This window comes from Pristis pectinata, chromosome X (genome assembly GCF_009764475.1).
Source record: "Pristis pectinata isolate sPriPec2 chromosome X, sPriPec2.1.pri, whole genome shotgun sequence".
NCBI lineage: Eukaryota > Metazoa > Chordata > Chondrichthyes > Rhinopristiformes > Pristidae > Pristis > Pristis pectinata.
In genome coordinates, this window is record NC_067450.1 from 5,948,698 (window position 1) to 5,966,202 (window position 17,505).

At 41.5% G+C, this 17,505-nt stretch overlaps 1 protein-coding gene across 4 annotated transcripts; it reads right to left on the minus strand.

Moving 5' to 3' along the window:
* Positions 1 to 2,788: 2,788 nt before the first annotated feature.
* pym1 (PYM homolog 1, exon junction complex associated factor) lies at positions 2,789 to 16,058 on the minus strand. 4 transcript variants are annotated; one of them, XM_052009479.1, is made up of 4 exons: positions 15,886 to 15,925; positions 12,956 to 13,049; positions 10,744 to 10,917; positions 2,789 to 7,291 (listed from the first exon to the last, which is right to left on the minus strand). In XM_052009479.1, the coding sequence occupies exons 3-4, from the start codon at positions 10,782 to 10,784 to the stop codon at positions 6,820 to 6,822; spliced, it is 513 nt and encodes a 170-aa protein (XP_051865439.1). In that variant the 5' UTR covers positions 10,785 to 10,917; positions 12,956 to 13,049; positions 15,886 to 15,925; the 3' UTR covers positions 2,789 to 6,819. The 4 variants fall into 4 exon arrangements, with proteins under 4 accessions (XP_051865439.1, XP_051865441.1, XP_051865438.1 ...); XM_052009481.1 differs by lacking the exon at positions 15,886 to 15,925 and adding an exon at positions 15,458 to 15,474; XM_052009478.1 differs by lacking the exon at positions 10,744 to 10,917 and having other exon boundaries at positions 15,886 to 16,058.
* Between the last annotated feature and the right edge of the window lie 1,447 nt (positions 16,059 to 17,505).

Sequence of the window (17,505 nt, forward strand, 5' to 3'; positions counted from 1 at the left end):
GCAATACGATGACAGAAAATGGGTTTTTAAGCAATATTGAATACAGGGATAAATAATGATCAGGATGCAGGAGATACACTCCTGTTCCTCTTCAAAATAATTCTATGCGATCGTTTCCATCTACCAGAGAGAGCAGGTGGGATCAAGCTGTGACATCTCACGTGAAAGACTCCTTCAGTACTGCACTTGAAATAACAGCTTCGACATTGTGCTCAAATATCCGGATCTGAACCCAGAACCTGCTGATCAGAGGATACCCACTGTGCCATGATTAAGGAAGGTACAATGATGTAATTGCGCCAGATAGTATAAACCAATTAACTCCACCAAAAAAAATTCACACAGACCTTACACTTATCTCCACCACTGCAGCTCACTGCAAATAAGCAATCACTGAGTTTTACAGGAGGCCTGTGAAGTGGGATGGTTGAAGGACTATGACATGAGTTAACTGGAGACTTATTGCTAAAATCAGGCAGGGGGCATGCAAACCCACTGTTGCAATTTCTGACCCACTTGAGAACCAGGATTTTGGTTTGTGCGCCAGTTCTATCATTACTGCAGGATTGTCACTAGTGATTGAAATTGTATGCCCAACTTGGGCTGCCAATCTTTGGCACATGATCTTACCATAAAGTTACATGGGGAAAACTAACAGCTCAACTTATCCCACGTTTTTGTGCCAAGAGCAGCAAAGTAAAACAAAAAATTCAGAATCCACCATTTATAACTTTGAAGTTAAGGAGCACTTGATAAATGCAAGCAACTGTGTGGTTATTGTTCCAGCTGCTTGCTGACAATGAACTGATCTTCAAGAACGTGGCAGTATGGCATGATGCAAATTTGCGCACCTCAACTCCAAACAGCTGTCAATATCATTGGCCCAGGATGTCAGGATAGTTTAATCGGAGGGCGAGCAAACAACGGCTGCTATTGGCAAATGGAGAGAAAATGGCTGAAGTTCAATTATCAACTGCTTTTCTAAGAAGGATCACTGCATGAGACAAAGATGCCAAAAAAACTCCTTTAACTGTTTGCACGTTACACTTACATCGGAGCTCCAACAAATGGTTGAGATTCATTTGCTCATTTGAGATTTACGGTTTTTTTTTTGCATATTTAAGAATCATTTTGAGTGAAACTTTTCACATAGACAAATCACATCATGACTCTGATAGTCAACTGCAATAGATCCAGATGGCAGTCAGGCATTATATACACATGCTGCCTTTTCAATAGGCTGAGATACAGATGGTTGCATTTAAAAAGCACAGTTCATGCAAAGGCCATGACATTCCAAAATGACAAGAAGTCTGCTTAAGCAAGGATTTAACAGCATATACATACAGAGTAATCAGACAATACACTTGCAATAGATTTGCTTACGAGTACAAATCTAGAACAGGTATGGTTAAAATGCAAGGAATCTTATAGAATGGGTTCTGCTTGAAGATTCCCCATCAATTTTATGAATATGCTCAACTAGTAACATTCTTACCTGAGTCAGAAGGTTGTGTGGGTTCATTCAACCACTCCAGAGACTTGAGCACAAAATATCTGGGGATACTCCAGAGCAATACTGAGGGGATGATACATAAGAGATGCTGCCTTTAGGATGAGATGCCAAACTAAATCCTCATCTACTCCTTCAGATGAGCATTAAATATGTGATACTATTCTGAAGAGTAGGGGAGTTCTCCCTGGTGTGTGAGACAATATTTACCCCTCAATGTCACTAAAAAAAGTTATCACATTCTCACTTGGTAATTCTTCTTCCAGGCACCAGTTTTCTTAATGATTTACAGTTACATGGATCCTGTTATTCTCTGGTATGTCACCCAAGGTTGAGGCTTTTTGATCCTTGCCTTCACCATCCAGTGGTCCTTTCTATGATAGGACACAGCCCAATTGCATTACCCTGTCTTGTTAGAAACTCAAAAGCTTAACTTCTTATGCTTTATCTACAGCTGCTACCCAACTCTGACTCTTAGATTTTCTGCTTTTATTTCAGATTTCAAGTACTTTGCATCTATACCCTGCATTACTCTTCTGGTGGTGATCAACTTACTCAGAAGTAAAGGATGGGACACAAGATTGTTCTACCTCCTTGACCATTTCCTTGCAGTGAATTGCCTCTTACTTAAAATTGCATATTTGCAGATTCTGTAGTGATCTACAGAGCGATGTTCCCCAAGAAAGCTATGCTGCTCCATAGAACCTTTCACTTCTTCTGAACATCCCTGAGTGCTTTACACACAAAGTACATTTGAAGGCTTGCCATTGTACTATAGGAAGGAGCCAAATTGCACAGAGCAACCTCCCATAAACAGTGATAATAACCAATTAATCTGTTTGAGATGTTGATCAAGGGGTAAATAAATTTTCCCCAACACCAAGAACCTCCCTACTCTTTCAAATAGTGCCATTGGACGATTTATTGCTTTGATGCACAGCACTCAATACTGTGGAGTAGCAGCTGGATTCTGTGCTCAGTGCTAAACAGGGCTTAAACCCACAGACTCAGACCACTGATCCAAAGCTGACACTTATAGTATTAGCTGTTGGTAGCAAAATACGGAAATTGAATTTGATACCAAATCCAGGCACCTAGTGGTCCAAGATTGCTCCTATTGCACCCTTGATTATTTAGACAGGCTATATTTAATAATGCATCAAAACATTGCTCATATTTTTCTACTTAGTGTTCCATTACAAAATCCAACCACTTCCTGAAAAAAAAAAGTTAATTAAAATAAGCAAATCACAAGCTTTGATTGATGTTTCAACTTTTATTCACTAGTTTTGGAAATGTTTTTTTTTACCAGTCACTGATAGTCCACACAATATCACACACAGCAAGCAACACACTTCTGATAGTTACTTACAGTAAAATATTTTATTTCCATTCTTAAGTTAAAATCTTGTTAAAAGTCAAATACTCCAGTGCCAAGAACTGGGATACTGGGAGGTGACTACTATTACTTCCAATTCCCTTGAATCAAATTCAAGAAGTTTTATTATACAATGGGTGGTACAAAGAGACAAACAGTTCTTCTGCTGGAAGCGAAAACCTGATTTTAATCCATGCAGCACTGCAAACACGCCTCTTTGCGTAATGCTAAACCGTACCGACTAGAAAGTATCAGAGTCAATTTTTGGAATGTGCTGAGGTAGCTACTCTCAGCCAAGTCAGCTATAGAGCTACCACAAATGAAGTCAACACCCCCAGCGAGGAAAGAAAAAGGCAGCTTAGGACTCCTCTCCCAATCACTCATTCAAGTAAATGGGAATCAAGAGCATGCTGGGTGTAAAAACAGAAGCAAAACAGCAAACTCTACCTGAAGAGCTACTAAAGGCTTGAGAGGAGAAAGATCACAGATCTAAAACTGTATTTTAGATTTGCTCACCTCATCATGGTACAATTTTCAGAAACATTTAAGGGCTCAGTTTTAGCCACAGCCCCACTTCCCACATCCCTAAAAAATAATTTTTAAGAAAACTGCCAAAAGGATTGGCCTTTTGATCTCAAATATTTACTAGACCTGCTCACATCTAATCACTGATCAGTACACCTTCCAAAAACTAAGTCTCTCAAATAAGAAATGTATTTAATGCAGAATTTACTGAGGTATAACATGAAGGATGTTACCTAGCTTAATGCAACTATTTTTCTGGTTAGAGACTGGGCTGCTGGCAACAGGCTAATCTAGCTTGATCCCAAGGGTCACCCAACAATCACTAATGTGCAATTTCTTTGCACAAGTGGGTTGAACTGTCCTGCACTTTCCCCTCAATTGGCAGCCTGTCCCAAGATAGCTGATCCAGGCAGCCTGGATTGTTAAGTGGCCCTGGTACCCTTGGGTTTGCAAGAGGGATAAACTTTAGCTTGCATTTAGGCTCCTGATTCCTGTTAATTAGCAACTTTGTAATCAGGCTTAGTTTTAAACAATGAGTTAAGAACTAGATTAGAAAGGAAAACCTTCTGCTAGTGCTACTCTGTACACAGAGGTTTTTTTAGGCTGGAAAACTGATTCTTTAGGATTTTTTGTTCTTTCGTGGGATGTGGATGTCACTGGCACTGCTAAGATTTATTGTCCATCCCCAATTGCCTCCGAACTGAGGTGGCAGTTTGGAGTCAACCACATTGGTTGGTTGGAGTTATACAGGCCAGACCAGGTACTAACTGCAGACTTCTTTCCCTGAAGTACATTAGTCAACCAGATGGGCTTTTACAACAATCCAGTATTTTCATGTTTACATTTACCAAGGTTAACTTGTTTTATAAAATAAATTATGGATTTAATTACTTAATATATTTATTTCCCAGCTGTCATGGCGTGATTCAAATTCACATCCAGAACCCTGGGTGCTGGTTGGGTAACTAAACCACGTAGCTACTGTAACATGTACCAGCCATCCTCGGGAGAAAACCAACTTTTCCCATTCACCCTAGCTACATGAGAAATTGTTGGTATGAACTTGCATCACGTCATAATGCAGCAGCACATTGCGCCTTCATCAAGGTTTACCCATTTGTTTGATTTGGTCCCAAGTTTATAGTAGCCAAAGCATCAGAGCTGGTTCTATTGCACAAGCTACTATATGAATTTTCTTACAAAATTTAAGCGATGCCTTGTCCTCCACAAATACCCATTCTGTTGGTTGTGGAGGTGGGCTAATATCAGCAGCCTGAACCACCACAGAACCTGTGGCAGCACCACTGCTCAAGGAACTATAAAATAACCACACTGAATACAGCAAGATGGAATGACAATAGTTCTTGTGCCCGCTGCAGAGACCCTTACAAAAATTATATGAACTAATTCATTGCTCACTCCAAGCCTACATTCAAAACTCCGTAATCTCTTGGTTATTCAAGCAGATCACTTTTGAAAGTGTATCGAAATCTGGGTTATATTTAAAACAGGATTCAAGTTAGAAACAAGACTCCAAGTTAAACAAGTACATTTTCAAGTATATATTGATCACCAGCTGCCATTTTAAGTCACATCCCTTAACAATTGTTCTATGTTAACTCTATTTCCTCCACATAACAAGTTCTGTTCTACATCCAAAATATACAGTACATTTAAAAAGTCAATGACAAGTCCCAAACAGCATTGGCAGTTTTCATAATTTTCAATTTTAAAATGTCAAAATAAATTGCAAGTATAATGAAAACTGGGCATTGATTTTGGTATTTCAATTAGGATGGACAGACTTAACATAAAATATGGCTTTTAAGCATTAGCCAATATATTAAACTGACATTCTCATTGAATTTAGATCACTGAAAAAACCACACTCAATCTTTCCTTGTATTACCTTAATAAAATTGTGCGCGGACAGATACATTACCTGCATATATCATTGGGTAGACATCCACTCCAAAGTGAAGCAACTTCAGCAGTTCGGAGGTCTCTTTTGCCCATCTCAAAGTGTTGCCATTTGGCAGCAAGACTATCAATACCACACCAACTTCCGTACCCATCCGCAGTCAATATGTCTTGATTAGTAATGAATTGAGAAAAATGCAATGTCACCCTCCCTCTTATCTCCATTACCTGGAGAATGTTCAGAGGCCTTACCATCTATGAACACAAGTACTTAATATGCATGTATTATTGGTAGGAAAAGAAACCAGTTTTATGTAATATCAATTATGCCAGTAGAGAAGTTTTCCCACGAGTGCCACTTGGCAGTACTACCCTAACTCCATTCACATCTGCATTCAATACAGACAGGCAGCTTGAGGAGAGATTTGCATTAACTTAGCGCCTTCTCTGAGAAACGTTGCACAGAACTTCACATAAAATGAATTACATTCAAAGTGCAGAGGCTGGAGCGTAGGTAGAGGTTTGATTATTTGGAACTGCTTATGATCCACATTGTGAGAAAACTGCTAACTATGAAATGATACCAATTACACAAACAAAGAAATAGAGCAAATCAAGTAAGAAACAGGCTAACAATAGCACTGGATTCAATTAGTTCAAATCACTAATGCACTGTACCTTTATACCAGTGAATCACAGCTGTCACTTGTATACAAAACTTGTATACAAAAGAAACATTTCTGAGCATGCTCACTCTGTACTTTTAAGGGCACAAAGAAAAGTGATTTTATTAAAACCTTTAGACAGGAGTTCACCACATGGGAGACATACAAATATCAATTTAATTATCCCCAACAATGGGAGCAAGCACAATTCAAAAATAATCGGCAGATATCACTTAGTGCAACAGCAGCCCGAAGAGGGTAATTTCGATTTCAATGTTCCCATTTGATAATACATCTTATTCCCCGTCATTTAATTTGTTTCTCAATCTGAATTCTATTACACAAAAATGAAAGATGAGACACTTGGAGGGAAGGCGAAAACAAAAGTGCTGTAACCACTTCTGGTGAATTTAACACTGGATTCTTATTTTCCCCATTATGCAAAAGCACTTGAGATGATGATCAGGCTTCTCAGCATGGCGAACCCCTGGTTCAGGCCAAACACGCAACGAGAAATGCAGTGGAAAGACAATTTGTAGTCGCGTAGTGTAACAGTGAAGACTCAACGCCGTCTACTAAATAGTACATTAATTCCATATCGCTTTCTTGCATATCAGAAGGAAATTTTAAAAAATAGTTCCATCAGTTCTAATAAAACCAACATGAAGGCCGCATGATTACAAGGGCCAGCATGGGCAATGCTGTCCCATTGTGCGACCCTTGATCTCTTTAGGATGCGTGCCCATTATTGTCTGACAGTTACTTGGCATGGATATGGAATAATGACTCTCCCCGTATCCTTGGAATACACGTTTTTCCTATAAACCCAGTTCCAAATCCTCCAGCTCCTCCATCAGCTGTTTTCGGCGGCTCAGCTTTTCCAGCTGCTCTTTTGTCGCCTGCTTAATCTCGCCAGAGTCTAGCTTTTGCTGTAGTTCATCGATTTGGCGCAGTTTTTTTTTGAGATTTTTTACCTTTTTTGCCTTCTCTGCTCCATCGTGGTCCCCCGGCAGCGCCGCAGCCTGCGGGCTTGGATTGCCACTGCCACCAGCAATGGTGGTTTTCTGCAACGTTTGGCTCAGCTCATCGGCCTCGGCGGTGCCGTCACTTTCCTGCTGCTGTTTGCGCTTCTCTTTGCGCTTGAGGTTGCGTTTAGCTGACTTGGATAACCCAGCTAGCTCTCCTTCCTGCTTTGACTGTTGCTGCTTGCTTTTGATGGATTCATCTGGGTTAAGGCCTGGCGGCAGGTCTGGTTTGCTTTTGAAAAACTTCACAAACTTGTTCTCGTACCTGCACACAATAAATACAGATAATAACAGGCCATGCGAACTGGGATACAATTAGATTGTGTTATAACAGTTTTTTTTTTCCATGACTTGCTCCCTTTCTCTCCCAGCTCTTGCTGGACAACAGTTTCATTGGCACCAACCCAGTGAATTTATTGAAGTGGCCTAGACAATGAGCAAACTGAGGACAATTCTAGCCAAAGCTGATCCTGCGCCCAATCCACAACTTTTGTAGCACAAGTCATCCCCTAAAGCGTGACAAGTCCACTTCCCCAATAAATGTTGGAGGCAAAGAGTACAAGCCATTCAATGTATTTAAAAAGTTTTCCCCCAACAAGCTCCTGATGTGTTGTTTAATGTGCCCTGACAAAACATCTCCCATTTCCTTCAGTTGTGCTACCTCATTCAAATGAATACAGGATCGGGTTTGGCTGTGATGCCACTCAGCTGAACAGCTTGTCACCAATTATTAGCAGGAACACTGGCCACTTGGATAAGATGCCACAAGGGTGGATGGTTCCCTTAAGAATTGGATCCTATAATGGAGAAATGAAAAATGAGGAATTTTCTTGGAACAAAGGAGTTGTATTTACTGGTATGAAAATCCAGCTTTCAGCAATGTACAATGGCTAGTTTCTGTTAACAGTACATTGCTTCTATGTGGAACTCATGGAAAAAGTTACTGCACATACGACAGTAGTTCTGCCTGCACCCTGTTGCTAAAGTGGTGCCTTCCAAAACTGACTGATGGTTGGTGGGAAAGGGGAGAGTGAGTTGGAACAAACTATTTGGTACCAGAGTCCTTCAGTAAAATCATTCAGAAATGGGATGGCCTTTACTAAGACCAGTTGTTGAGGCATAGTCTTGTCAGCTTTACAATTCAAGCAGAACTCTTCCACAACCTCCCCCCACCCCCTAAAAAATAGCAGAATCCTTCAAAATATTCACTTTATTCTGCTAAAGTGACATTTATCACATTTTAATTTCCTCCTCATTGAGGATAGGGACAGCAAAATGTGTCTGCTAATGTCTGCCCCTCAGAGGAATTGCCAGTTTAGTTACAAAAAGCATTGCAGCCGTTTTTGCACTAGCTTTGAGGTGTAAACATTTGCATTATGCTCACTTTCACAGATAAGATAATGTGTTGGTCAAGGCCATAATGGTCGAACTTGCGCAGCATCAAATTGAAAAGCAAGCGTTTTACACCAAGTTACACTTGGTGTGTGCTAGATGCAGTGATGGAAATTAATAAAGCTCAGTGAAATGCATAGGGGTAGGTCCAGTTGAATGACCAAATTAACTTTAATGTAATCTTGCAATTGGAATGAAGAATGGGAGTGGGAAGTATTAGGAATATTAAGAGCACTCAGAGAAAACTAGATAAAAGCATCCACTGTTTGAAAAAAAAGAGCAAAAATGGATTTATCAAGCTCAATCACATTCGAATTGAATATCTCATCCTTGCATGAAGATTTATAGCACTGGTATACAGATTATGTTGAGAAGCCAGTGAAAGAATGCAGTGACACATTGAGCAAATATTAATTAAAATTGAAGAGAAATACAAACATCAAGCTATAAAGGTATGACATGGTGACAGGATTTCAAAGGTGCTCCATTTATAACACAACACATACACTTTACACTGCAAACTGAACAGGGAGAAGTGACAGGACAGAAAGTGGCAGAATATACTCAAAAGGTGCCAATTTTGCCAGAAGACATTACTCCTCCATCAGGGATTATACTCAAATTCCTACACACTCACTTGTGACTGCATTCCCCACCCCACCCACCCCACCAAGCCATCTCTTCCCTATTCACATTTCCTATTTCATCCCACCTGCTGGCTGCCAACCTACCCCACAGCCTACAAGGACATAAACAGGAGCAGGAGTTGGCCATCTGGCCCATCAAGCCTGCTCCGCCATTCAATAAGATCATGGCTGATCTGGCCGTGGACTCGGATCTACCAACCTGCCTTTTCCCCATAACCCTTAATTCCCCTGCTATGCAAAAATCTATCTAACTGTGTCTTAAATATATTTAATGAGATAGCCGCTACTGCTTCCCTGGGCAGAGAATTCCAGATTCACTGCTCTGAGAAAAGCAGTTTCTCCTTATCTCCGTCCTAAATCTACCTCCCCAAATCTTGAGGCTATGTCCCCTAGTTCTAGTCTCACCTACTAGTGGAAACAACTTTCCTGCCTCTATCTTATCTATCTCTTTCAAAATTTTATACGTTTCTATAAGATCCCCTCTCATTCTTCTGAATTCCAGAGAGTATAGTCCCAGGCAACTCAATCTCTCCTCAGAGGATAACCCCCTCATCCCCAGAATCAACGTGGTGAACCTCCTCTGCACCGTCTCCAACGCTAGTATGTAAGGAGACCAGAACTGCACGCAGTACTCCAAGTGCAGCCTCACCAGGAACCTGTACAGTTGCAGCACAAGCTCCCTGCTCTTAAATTCAATCCCTCCAGCAATGAAGGCCAACATTCCATTTGCCTCCTTGATAACCTGTTGCACCTGCAAGCCAACCCTTTGCGATTCATGCACAAGCACTCCCAAGTCCTTCTGCACAGCAGCATGCTGCAGTCTTTCACCATTTAAATAATACTGATCTTCTATTTTTCCTTCCAAAGTGAATGACCTCACATTTACCAACATTGTACTCCATCTGCCAGACTCTTGCCCACTCACTTAACCCATCCATCTCTCTGCATCCTCTGCACAATTTGCTTTTCCACTCAATTTAATGTCATCAGCAAACTTAGATACACTACACTCAGTCCCCTCTTCCAAATCGTTAATGTAGCTCTATAGCTCTTTTATGAGGTTTCTTTTATCTAACTTCATTTCCCCATTTGCAATTATGCCCTCCACCGTTAGCCAGACAAGCATCTTCCCCTGTTGCTGCCCAAAATCCAATGGGCTGAATTTTCTTTGCTCTCCATCACCCTCTGGTTAGAACTTCCCATCATTGGTAGATCGACACCAAAATCTGTGCATCAAGAACAGAGGCAGAGATTCATTCCATTGAACACCACCCATTTCCTTATGCCAGCTTCCCACCATTTCTTATCATCCTTTTTTCTTTCCTTCCATTTTACTCAACCATAACCTCCTGCCTTTCTTTGCCACCTCCTTCTCTTGCGCAATGGTTCCACTGTACCCCATCCTCCAACCCAGCTCAATGGTTTTGACAATCTGCAAATGCCACAGAAATCAACTAAATAGTATAGAGGTGAAAGAATTCAAGTAGAGCCAAAGAAAACTGCAGAAACATTATTTATGAATGTAAATTTTGGGAAGATTCATAAGAAAACATGATTTGCAATGAACTCTTATATTTCTTGCCGGTTTTGATATCCAATGTGCCAAGTGGATTTACTAGAATTCAAAATTCATGGTTTCACAATGGAAGTATTAATCCAATTCTATTTTTTGAAATACCTTTTAATAACAGCTTTGCACAAAAGGCTTTTGCACATCATTGCGAAAGGTGCACGTGGAATAAGTGCATTTATGAAGATCTCCAAATGCGAGCAGAAGGGGAGCGTGGGTGCACCGATTCAGCAATACTTGGAAAGGTTGACTTGCATTGGATGGAAATATCACGTCATTTTCCTATAAAGAGGAACCTTAGTTTTTAGCATGATGTTAATAAACCTACTTTGCGCAGTGAATAAGCATGGAACCGGGAGTGCATTATTTCTCAGAAGAGAACAAGCACTCATAACCGACTCCTTTTATAATGCAGTAGATCCACCGAGAAAGTCATTCTTATAATTTTAGCGTAGCGATTTTGCACAAATATTGCATATGCCATAAATTGGATTGTAGGCATTCAGGTATTTCTACCAATTCAGTGGCTTATTAACCAAGAAACATTGAAGGACTATTATAGATATGTCCCAATTATAATTTAATTTGCTGGAATAAAACCCAAACATTTGCAATGTCATGCACATTTCAAAATAGTGCCTGCAGAAATTAAGCAGGTTTGAAAGCCATCTTTCCCTCTCCCCACCCCCCCTTTATTGTTTTGCACGCATGTGAAAAGTCTTATCCATAGTTTATAAAAATTAACATTTGGGGCCGATCAGGAACATCCTTTCTGAACTTCTTCATGATTGAGGATAAATATACAATTTGCTGTATTAAGTAATAAAAACTACATTCCAGACTTGATTGGGGTGATGACAGGAAGAGGAGAAACAGATCATTGCTCAGCGGCAACTACCGGAGTCCACATAGGCATGGATGGAACTTCAAAGTTAGTTCATGAGTAGGGAATCTCAACAAGTCAGTTCTTTCAAAAAGCAGGGAAAATTAAGAAGGGTATAAAAGAGAAACTTTCCCTTCCTATGCTCGGTTGTCATAGGAAAAAAAAAGCTGTGGGCAACCTGCCTGCAAGCTTTCAATACTATTCTGGAGCTCGCCAAGAGGAATGGCTAGGGTAACATTCTCTTCCTCTTGAAGATCAACTGGCCTCAAATCCTCCAAGTGTCATGGTTGCGAACAGGCAGCATGGCAGGAGAGAAAAAGTTACCTCATGCTTCTAAATTTTGAATGCACAATATTAATTTGCTGGGACTCCATATTCTTTTCTTCATCCCAACCTGGGTTGATATAGTGATTACCAGGAATGCTGGCCAACCTTACTTCTTCCAAGCCCTGGCACACAGAGATTACCCAAATTGCTTCAACCATTAACATTGGTTAATTAAATCTGGACAAATTAAGCAGCATTTCCAAGAAGACATGGGACAATGGTTTCACTCAAGGCCACCATTCAATGCAGTTTTCGGACTCGCTGGTTTGGGTCTCCAAGCTAAATCAGACCTCAAGACTTGCAGCAACAGATCCAAGTGTTGGGCACTTACAGGGAACAACTCAATTTTACTTCCTTCCGTTCCTTCCCAGGGCACTAAAGCTCTGAGGCCTGGATCCTGACTAACTATAGACTGCTGTGATACTGGGAATCCCATTATTTTAGGTGCTCATGAACTGCAGATAAAATGTGCTGGAAGACATGTTTGAAATACAACAAATGACTATTTTGAAATGAAACCAGATAGTGGGAACTTAACTACATTGGAAGCATTTCTTCCCCTTGTTGCACACTTAATATGGTCATCACTTAGTTTCAATGAAGATGCCACTACACATACATGGACACAAGCTGGAGAGTCATACTGCAACTCATCCATTGTCACTTTGAAACACAGAAGTCTTCTCAAAGAGATTTGTTGGAATAGTGAAAGTGATAGTGAATAGTGAAAACAATTGCACTTACAGATGTATAGTAGTGGACAACCGAGGACAGTGATCTCTCTGGTCGCCCAGTCACCCCCCCCCCCAAGTCAAAGTGGTATTTCACTGACTATTAAAATTTAACTATAGTCAGATATAATGGAAAGTGTAAAAGCCAAACTTTTGATAGCTGGAACACTTTGGTACCTCTACAAGTTAACAATCTTCGCTGTGACAATTGATGCCACTGTTGAAGATGACAGCAGTGCTTAGAGACATTAGGTGTGAATTAAGGTTGAACAGACAAACCGACGATGAGATTAAAAGGTACCCTCCACCACAACATTTTACAGAAAAAGATAAAAACAATTTCACTTGAAAGACTTAGTTTCCTTAAAATGTTACTTACACTGGCACTTCCTCCTGAGGCACATATCCTTCCCTCACACGCCTTGGTTTTCGCCAAGTCCCATCAGGACGTTGTGATGCTGGAATATATTTTCCTACAAATGTTGACGAAAAATAAGTTTTGAATATATACATTGTTTAGTGTCTGCTGTGATTTGAGGAGACTCCATTTATCCATTTACAGTAAAATATTCAAGATACTTAAAGGAATACTGCAAGCAAAGTCATGATCACCTTCCAGTAACTGGCACAAACACTCAGAAAAATTAACATTTGATATACTGCCAACTCTAAAACAAGTGTGGGGATTTTGGGGGGGGGTGGGGGGGCAGTTGTTACAGCACATTTGGCCTATTGAGCGTATGTTAGCCCTTTTAAAGATCAATCCAGTCAGTCCAATTCTTGGCACTCTCTCTACCACTGCAAATACTTCTCAAGTACTTATCCAATTCCTTCTGGAAAGCCACAATTGAATCTGCTTCTAGCACACTTTTACACAGTGAATTCCAAATCCTAACTACTCACTCAATGAAAGAGCTCGTTCTCATATTGTCCAATCACCTTAAATCTGCATTCTCTGATTCACAGCTTTGTGCAAGTAGGGATAGTTTTATCTTTATTCATTTGTCTGCATCATTCACGATTGCAAACACTTCTATCAAGTCTCTTTCCTGGTCTGAGGGACAACTCAGCTTCTCCATAATCTTTGCACAACAGGATCTAGATCGACTGGGAAAGTGGGCAAAGGAATGCCAGGTGGAATTTAACCCAGATAAGTGCAAAGGAGATGCACTTTGTTAAGTTAAACCAGGGCAGGACTTGCACAGTAAGTGACAGGGCCCTGGGGAGTGTTGTGGAACAGAGACCTAGGGGTACAAGTACATCGTTCCCTAAAAATGGTGACACAGGTAGACAAAGTGGTGAAGGTCGCATCTGGAATGCTTGCCTTCATTGGACGGGGCACTGAGTACAAGAGTTGGGACGTCACGTTACAGGTGTCGAGGACATCAGTGAGACCGCACCTGGAATACTGCGTGCAGTTCTGGTCGCTGTACTATTGGAAGCTCATGATTAAGCTAGGGGGGGTGCAGAAAAGTTACTCATCCATGGACCACTTTTTCTGCACCCTCTCCAAAATCTTTTTTGGGTACACTGCCAAAATTGGACAATAACCCCAGTTGCTGCTGAACCATTGCTTCGCAGAGATTCAAAATAGCTTTCATTCTTTTGTGCTTCAAGACAGACAGCTAATATCCTCCCTGGGGTTCCACTGATGTCAAGGAAGTGGATAGAACATCAGATATCCACATTTCAGCACTTGCTCTCAGAAATAAAGACAACAAATTTGAACCACCAGCCACACATTACCAAAGGTTTCCTTGTGGCAAGTAAATATTCATGCAGGATTTTAATTCCATAGGCAATAGTAACTCTCAAATGCCAATTCAACTGTTTCATGCACTAGCTATAGAACTGACAGTTCAATGCCCACCAATAGAGTGCAGTCAGATTAAAAAAAAGACTGGCATAAGGTGTTACGTTTTGTTATGTAACCATGTTTCTTCTTCATTAAATTACTTTTGTCTCACTGTTTTGTTACATAAATTTCACAAACACCTTCATTACTTGAAGAAAGGGACAAGCTTGTTTCCAACCATCTACCAGGGTCTCTCTCCACGATGTACAAAAATTGCTTATAGCTTGAAGATTTTAGTGTTTTTAGGAAATATTTTAGTCGAGAGCATAAAGAGCCACCAATTTCGCCTTCCTTCGAGAAAAGTACCCGGTTTTCATTCAGGATTTCCCCATAAACGCCAAAATCAGAAAATCCAAGCACGGGCAAAAACAAAGCCCATCCCCTACACTTCACCTACTGATCTGACCAAAATAGTCAAAGAATTCTTTTTCAAGTGTGCAATTTTTAACTGAATGCTTAAAAAAAAATTTAAAATGCAACGAAGACAAAAAAAAACTCACTTGCGCAATTAATTGGATTCTGGAATGCAATCTCCGGTGCACCAAGGATAGAAAAAACTTAAAAATGTAAATGACTACATTTTAAACAAAGGATTTAATGACGAAAATGGAGTGGAGTAAAGGCATTTTAGGATTAATAATTCTGCATCAGACCGAACCCACAGAATTATTTCAATACTCCATTATAAACCTCGCAAACCCGAGTAAAATAAATATTAAAGTTTGAACTAAACAATGTGCTTCGGAAATATTTATAACCTCAAGTTAGGGTGCTGGGCAGGCTACCGATGGAGAAATTTTGCATTAGGCCGCAATCGCCGCCTCGGACTTTCCTAACTCTCTCCGCCCGCCAGCCGAGGCGGGGCAGCTCACGCGACCTTAGGGGCGGGGTGGGGGGGGGGGAAGGGCACACCGAAGCGCAACGTCGAGCAGGAAAGGCGAGGGCCATAACATGCTACCTTCCTGAGGTCCCCCTCCGCCAGCGGCGGCGACAAGGGGAGAACGCGGGGAAAGAACCCACACTCACCCGTCTCATCCGTCACATAAGGAGCCGCCATGATGCCCGCGCCGGAAGTTGCGCCGCTCGCCTCCCATGGTGGAGAAGGCGACGACGACGACAACGACGCACCGAGAAAAAGCAACCAAAAGCCCCGACCAAGCCACCTCAGGGGCATCGAGTGATAGAGCGGGGAGAGCCGCAAAGGGCTTCCCCCAAAGCTGCATCGTTCCCCCCCCCCTTCTCCTCACCTCACCCTTTCCCGCCGTGCCGGAGGCTCCCGCCACAGGCCCTGCCGCCGCCCGCAAGCCTCCCTCAATTTTCACTCAGTAGAAGTGACCTGCTTTCCTCCATCTCACACACACACACACACACACACACAAAGAATTCTTAACCTTACAAACAAAAAAGTCATCGTCTTTTTGAGCCGAAATTACAAAGCGAAGAGCGAGCCCTACCAGAATCGGCGACGGGAACGGCCTCCATAGTGGCTTTGTGAAGTGACGATTTAAATTGAACCACTAGGGTGAGTGTCACCGGGTGTGGCCGCGTTAGAGGACAAGAGGCAGCACGGCAAAGGCGTCTCCGTCCCACGCCAGGTCAATTATAGAACAGTACAGCAGAGGAACAGGCCTTTCGGCCCACAGTTAAGTTAACGACACATAATTACACTAATTCCTTCTGCCTGCACAGTGTCCATATCCCTCCATTCTCTGCATATTCATGTGCCTATCTAAGAGCCTCTTAGATGCCTCTATCATATTTGCCTCCACCACCAACCCTAGCAGTGTATTTCAGGCACTCATCACTGTGTAAATAAAACTTACCCCCTCTCACCTTCCGTGCATGCCCTCTCGTATTAGATATTTCGACCCTGGGGAAAAGATACCAGCTGTCTGCTCATAATTTAAGCTTCTCATAATTTTATAAACGTCTATCAGGTCTCCCCTCAGCCTCCGCCGCTCCAGAGAAAACAACTCAAGTTTGTCCGACCTCTCCTTATCACATCTGCTCTCTAATCCAGGGAACATCCTGGTAAAATTCTTCTGCACCCTCTCCAAAGCCTCCATATCCTTCCTATAATGGGGTGACCAGAACTGAATGCAATACTACAGATACAGCCGAACCGGAGTTTTATAAAGGTACAACATAACTTCCTGACTCTTGAACTCAATGCCTTGACTAATAAAAGCATTGAAGGGGGTCTTTCAGCCCACAGAGTTTGCTGGCTCCTAGTACAGCAATTCCATTTGCCTGCAAATTGTTCCCTCGGTAACGATTAAAAGTCATTGGCCTGAAAATTACAGCATTGTTTCTCTCTCCACAGATGCTGCTTGACCTGAGTATTTGTGCATTCTCAATTTTTATCCCTTTTTAAGGAACTGATTGATTCTGTTTCCACCATCTTAACATGTAGTGAATTCCAAACCATAGCAATACACAAGATGCTGGAGTCATTCGCAGTCCAAAGGGGTCTAAACCCAAAACATCAACTGTCCATTTCCCTCCTTAGATGCTGCCTGACTTGCTGAGTTCCTCCAGCATCTTGGGTGTTGCTCCAGATTCCAGCATTTGCAGTCTCTTGTGTCTGAATTCCAAACTATAGCTGCTCTCTGAATTAAAAAAAAGCTTTTCCTTGCATCCCTTCTGTATCTTTTACCCCAAATTTTAAATTAGCCCCCTTGTTCTTGAACTATCTGCTGGTCGGATCATTATCTCTAGTTACTCCATCCAAACCAACCAAATTCTCTTTGCTGCAATGAGAAGAACCCCAGCATTTTTCATCTAAGCGTGAAATCCCTCATCCCTTGAACCACTGTGGTAATTTTTTTTCTGCATCCTCTCTAGGACCCTTGCATCTTTTCTAAAGTTAGGTGACTAGAAACGAATGCAGTTGTAGCCTAATCTGTGCTTTATTACAGGTTCAACATAATTCCCTGCTTTTGTACTCTAATTTAAAATTTGATTTTGACAGATCCTTTTTAATGGTACGCCTGACTAGAGACAACAGTATAATAGATTTGGGGAAAGGGTGGCTGTGTGGAGTTAGGTCACAGATCAGCAGTGGCGAAACAGCC